Source organism: Aplysia californica, unplaced genomic scaffold (genome assembly GCF_000002075.1).
Source record: "Aplysia californica isolate F4 #8 unplaced genomic scaffold, AplCal3.0 scaffold01395, whole genome shotgun sequence".
Taxonomy (NCBI): Eukaryota; Metazoa; Mollusca; class Gastropoda; order Aplysiida; family Aplysiidae; genus Aplysia; species Aplysia californica.
In genome coordinates, this window is record NW_004798665.1 from 57,140 (window position 1) to 63,294 (window position 6,155).

Sequence of the window (6,155 nt, forward strand, 5' to 3'; positions counted from 1 at the left end):
GGGGGAGGGGGGGGCTCTGAAACCTCCTACATTGGTCCAAAGTGTGGGAAATTACTAGCAATTAGGCTTAAACTTAAAGCTGTTAAATAAAATAAAAACCTATTTGTTCACTGATATTGCAAGAAATTAATTACCTTGGTAGCTTACAATACAAAGAAGGGATTTTAAATTTTAACAGCAATTAAAACTGTCGTGAACGCAGAGTGGAGACCCTTGATATGGTTACTGGGACAAATGGGGGATAATTATAACTGATAAAGGAGACAAGGGTTTCTGACTGATAGTGATAGCACAAGAGTTCAGAAATACACATAAAAATGACTGATCATGACAAAGACAGTGTACCAGTGTCCGTGGAGTAGCAGTTTTAGCACCTTGCTGTCGCACGCAAGAGACCAGAGTTCGAATTCCTGAGTGGGGAGAAAACTTTCACCGAGTATCTCAGTCTTTCTGTTCGGATGTTGTTTCCCTTTCAGTCCTGGTTGGCCCAGACAGGCAGGGTCCGAAGCTTGCCTTGAAATTGATCTAAACTGTGTTAATTGATGGGTGACTAAAACTAAAAAACACCTACTACATCATTTTTATGTTAAAATTCTAATTTCTTACGAATAAAATGTGTAAAATGGGAATATTTAAGCTTTACGGCTAAAACGTGACCTTGATTCGCTCTTGCAAATTCGGCCCAGGTAGCCCAAAGTAGTTGTCTCGTCCATCTGAGGAAACAAAACGGAAGTTGTAGTAAGAGAAAAAAAAACAGAGTGCTTTCATGCTCCCCTCACTCTCGATCTTCACATTTCTGTATTTAGTGGGAACATATCGTGTGAAGAGTAATTTCTTGTCTCTTTTTATCATCCACCGGAAGGGGTTTTTAAATGGACACATTTCAAAAGGTGTTGAGCCAAAAAACAAAAACTCGATAAAAAGTGCTGAACCAGTAGAAATGCCGGTTTCTTCAAATTCATTATTTTGACAAGCGCCTGATTTCACCATGATGCCTCACTCACAAATGGATAAAATTTTATTCTTATGTAATAAAAAACCCCAATAATATATATAATATATATATATAGATCAAATGGTCAAAGTGCACTGGGTATCAATATGATTGGTAACTTTTTAGCCTTACGTGGAGTCTTCACCAAGCTTCTGACACTGGACTTAAAAGGTTGGGGGAGGATGAGTGGGAATCTCCGGTTTTGGCCCTACGAGTTACTGGAAATATTTTGACACTGACTAAAAGATTCGGTATTGATGTGTTATCTAAAAGAGAGCGAGAGATGTGAAGCTATTTTTCAGTACAATATGAGCAGTAATATTTCACTTGTTTTTAACTTAAGGGACCTAATAAAAATATGGCTTCAGGGGGGCATCATGCCCCCTGCAATTAGGCTTGAATATTTTCTCTCACTTGCCGCGCATCAAACATCATATCAAAACACTTAAAGTAATTGCTTCGAACAAGAAGTAATCGTCAGTGGAGCCAAAACCTATACACTCCTTTTTATAGTAATTGTTGGGGCCAAAACCAGATTGACCTCGATTGAGGGGTGCTTGAATTGTTGCGTCGGTGGTCTAGTGTCATGCTACCGGACTCGTAATCGTGAGGTTGCAGGTGTGGGTGTTTGAGCCGCGGACCCGACGTTGTGTCCTTGGGAAAGGCACTTTACACAAATTTTCCTCACTTCACCAAGGTGGGAATGGGTACCCGGCCACAGACAGCGAAAGATCTTGTTAGTATGTTAGTGTTTTAGCGCCTATAAATGGCGAAAGATCTTATGAAAATCATCATCAGCCAGGGGCGTGGCTTCACTTCCAGAGTTCAAGGTGGCGCCAAGAACAAATTAAATCGCAACGAATAGTATTGCCTACTTATTGATGGCCTATAAACTGTAGACCTACTATATACGCCTGTTCTTTTAATTTTAATACTGATATAGGGACACCTACTTCCATGTGAGAAGAATAGATAAGTGCTCAGCTGCTGGTACAATCTTTTATATAGATCGAGAAAGAGTTCAACGCTCAAGATGCGCATAATCACATCACATGGTAATCACACACAAAACAATAACTTCCAACTGATCAACAGAAAAGCACACATTCACAGTCAAGAACTCGCATGCACTATTGCCCTCGGCGCGTCTTGACATATGACCCCATTCCCTGATTCCTTGCAGTTCTGGTTTCTAGAAAGCGAAAATAAAACCTACTTTTAGACAGTTCGCAATCATGCCATGTGGCCATGTCCAGGCTAACTACCACTCCATCCCCTCCCAACCATACAGGCGCCAAATCCATCTTGGCCCTTTGGCCCAACAGTACTTGTACAATCTCTTAGTGTGATGGGAGTACCTGTTGTAGTATTTTTAGCTGATTTATGTTCTTGGTGATATCTCTTATTGTCTTCTGTCAAATGTCTGGATGGGGTATTGAAAAAACTTTTTTGCTATTCTTGGAAAGAAAACCCTGTTTTTAACTGATTGAATCAAATAGTTTATAGATCATTTTGAATATTTTGACCAGACGTCACACCTAAACAATGAACACCCAGATGGGTTCAGGCAGAGACACTGGTTCAGGTAGCGCCAATCTGGGTTCGGCGCCCTCGGTGACATCAGACGTAGGGAACGAAAGACGCGGGGAGACCCTTGCGACCGGCAACGGGAGGCTTACCCGCCTTCCTCCCACTAGCCTAATTATAGACACCTTAACTAAAGACTGGAGTACTTAGGAATTATAAGAGATTGGTTTGAAAAAAATATTGTGATATTTTGTTAAGTTTTGGAACATCGTATTCCCTTTTTTGAAAATCCTTTCTCCATTTCAAAGGGTGGCGCCATGGCGCCACTTGCGCTTGGAGAGCCACGCCACTGTCATCAGCAATAAATCTCTTGTCAACAGTCCAGCTGACAAAAATGAAACGAAGTGTATACAGACCCGGTAACCGGGAACAAAGTCACGAAGTATACAGACATACCATACAGACCCGGTAGGTTTGATTAAATTGTATTAACTGAAATGTTATTTTTACGGCGGTCACAAACTGATGACGTAGAACACGTTTTTCAGTCTTATTAATTCCGTCTTGGCTTGTAGGCCTTGTAGGCTACTACCTTATTTGTTATTTTATACTACATTTGACTAAATGACTAAACGCTAATGTAACAATGTTTGAGCTGGTTTAAAACCGAGAGTAAGGCACTATAATTAAATGTCCTCTATTATTAGTATTATTTATTCTGGACTTAAACAATTCAATGTTTTTATGTTCTTTACTAGGACCTTGTTGTTGTGGGATTCTTTCAAATAATCTAATAGATCGCATTTTTAAAGTTTTTGTGTTTTGTTTTCTGATGTGCTCATATTATTACTGTCCATTTTTACGGGGAACAGCTCACCCCAAGGGTGATTCTTTTTCCGATTCATATTTTAGGAAAAAAAATTATACGGGCAGAAGAAATAATGAAGAAATTAAATTTTGATAAGTCGGAAAATATGAAAGTTGCCATGGAATGGAAACAGCACCAACATGCAAAACAAACAATAATTTAAAAAAACCGAAGGCTTCTTACTCTCTAACAAAATTGCATGAAAATTGGTGCAATGGTAGATACAGATACTATGGTCAATCGTACTGAGCAAAATTTTGATATTTGAATGCAAAAAAATATATATTATGTGTTCCTGTACCCTGAAATTGCATCATCATCATCCGGTGCCTTGCCGACTGGCGTGGGCGATCATGGACCTCCACTTCCATCTGTCTTTCGATGCAGCAATGGTGTCTGTTGTTCTTGCTGCTCCCAGCCATGTTGTCATCTTGTCCAGTATCTTTTCCCTCTGTCTGCCTCTGCCTCTCTTTCCATCAAACTTTCCTGTTGTTACAATGTTCTCTAATGCTTCTTTCCGCATTGTGTGTCCGAAAAAATTTGCCTGTCGTTTTCTTATATATATATATATATGCGCGTGATAAGTTGTTTTCTATAATTTGCTTCAACCAGGACTTCTTCATTTGTTTTTCTAGCTGTCCATGGGATACGTAGCATGCATCTCATGAACCACAACTCTGTCACTACAATTGCTCTTTCCAGTTGTTTATTGATTGTCCACGCTTCGCACCCGTATAAAAGGATTGGCTCGATGTAACTTTTCATTACTCTTTTCCTCATTTCCAGTGACAGATTGATGTTTGTTAGTATCTGTTTCATCTTGTGGAAGGTTGCTTTTGCTTGGCAAATGCGGCTTTTAATTTCGGTGTGACATCTACCATCTGATGATATAATGGTCCCCAAATATTTAAAATGTTGTACTTGCTTGAGGGTGGTATCATTGATTTTGATATTGCATGTTGGGATTGGAGTATTTCTGCTTATCACCATCGTTTCGGTTTTCTTGATGTTTAGGCTTTTAGTAAGCCCATGTTGTCACTCTCTTGTACCCCCCCCCCCCCCCCCTCCCCTAAAAAAAACAAAACAACAAAAAACAAAACAACAACGGGGATCTGCAGTGATCATGCAGATGTGGGTCTTGTTACTGCTGGCATTTATTCACTTTTTCTTTTACCTTTTCTTCCCCGTCATGAGCAAAACGTAACATCTCATAGAAGTGTCATATTTGGTTAACCTTCCCACCCAATCTTCCACTTTTCTTACAGAAGCCAAAGACACCCTTTCCCCTCTGAGGTGTAAGTTTATATTTTGAACAACCCCTATAGGCCTAGATCTAATAATACATTGTCATTGAGGCATGTCGCGTACATGAGAGGCGGAGTAGCGTCGCTTTTCGAGGATCGTCGTAAAAATAGCCTGGGACTCACTGGGAGGCTATCTTTACGGCATGCCGTAAAAATAGCCTGGGAGGCTATCTTTACGGCTCGCCGTAAAAATAGCCACTGCGTTAGATCTAAGCTCTAGTCTAGAATCTAGATCTAGAATCTAGACTAACACGCAGTGATACTCTACTCTAGAATCTACACATAGGCTAACGAGACTCACCTAAAGCCGCTTGAGCCACTCTGACTCTGCGATGTTGTATCAGACTTCTCCGCCATATTCTACACTGACACTGACTACTGACAGAGAACACTTCGACGAGTTCACTCGACACACCAGACAATAGAGGCAGAAGTTCCCGTCCAGATAGACTTTTCTAGAATCTATATCTAGATTTAGATCTAGTCTAGGCCCTAATAGATCGAGTCAGCCGCTTGATTTCTCAGACTCTGTAAAATATTACTTTCAGTTTCACTATCGCAAGTAAATCTCTAGATTCTAGATCTAGATCTAGATCTAGATCTAAATCTAGATATATAGATTCGGTGATTAGATCTAGGCTAGATCTAGCTCTAGAATCAAGATGCCTAAGATGCACTGCTTTTGACGGCTAAACCATCATATTTTTGGCTGCAGTACACACATTAATTTATTGGCACTTAAACTGTTGCAAATGGATTGTCATCCAGAAAATTTCAAACCTGAAAGCAAAACATCAAATAATGGTGAAATTGAAATGATGAACGGTATTCCGAGAATCGGTGGGGAAGCTTTTATACTAGGAACTAGGAAGTTAAAACCTACCCAGTGGCTACGTTCACGGTGCCGTGAACGTAGTCTGCAGGCTGGGTTCACGACGCCGTGAATGTAGCTGGCAGGCTACGTTCACGGCTCACTGAATGCAGTTAGCAGGCGCTGTTGAGGCTACGTTCACGGCACTCAAGCTTCGTTTAGACGGAGTGTCCACTGTCGGTTTAAGGCATGATGCGGGGGAAATTTTGAAATTCGTTAAGAAGAAGAAACTAAGCTTACAAATGTGGTAGCATCAATGTGTAGCATCAATATAAATAGAGTGGAGAATTAGGTCATGAAATAAAATTTTGAAAATTCTTTTGTGTTACTATGGTAACGCCTGCCATATTGGAATGTCATAAAACTAGCTGGGCCCCCTTTCGTTGAAAGGAATGATCGGTGCATTAACATCAGCTGAAAGTCATTGGTCTACTGTATTAAAATTTACACTCTACTGGAATGGAGCAATAAATCTTGAAAGATGAAAAAAAAAAAATAGAAAGTCTAGATTTATACTCTCAAAACAAAATGCGCCTTGCTATAGTATCGAACGGAAGTACGACTTGAAATAAACAAACCTGGCGGTTAAAA

General features: G+C 40.1%; 1 protein-coding gene across 1 annotated transcript in view; it reads right to left on the minus strand.

The window, feature by feature from the left end:
• Window positions 1-5,234, minus strand: part of LOC101863715 — a gene marked incomplete at its 5' end in the record, with an annotated part of 10,006 nt that extends 4,772 nt beyond the window's left edge. The window contains 2 exon segments of the mRNA XM_005112756.3: window positions 658-713; window positions 4,995-5,234. Coding sequence (XP_005112813.1) covers window positions 658-713; window positions 4,995-5,050 — 112 coding nt within the window.
• Between the last annotated feature and the right edge of the window lie 921 nt (window positions 5,235-6,155).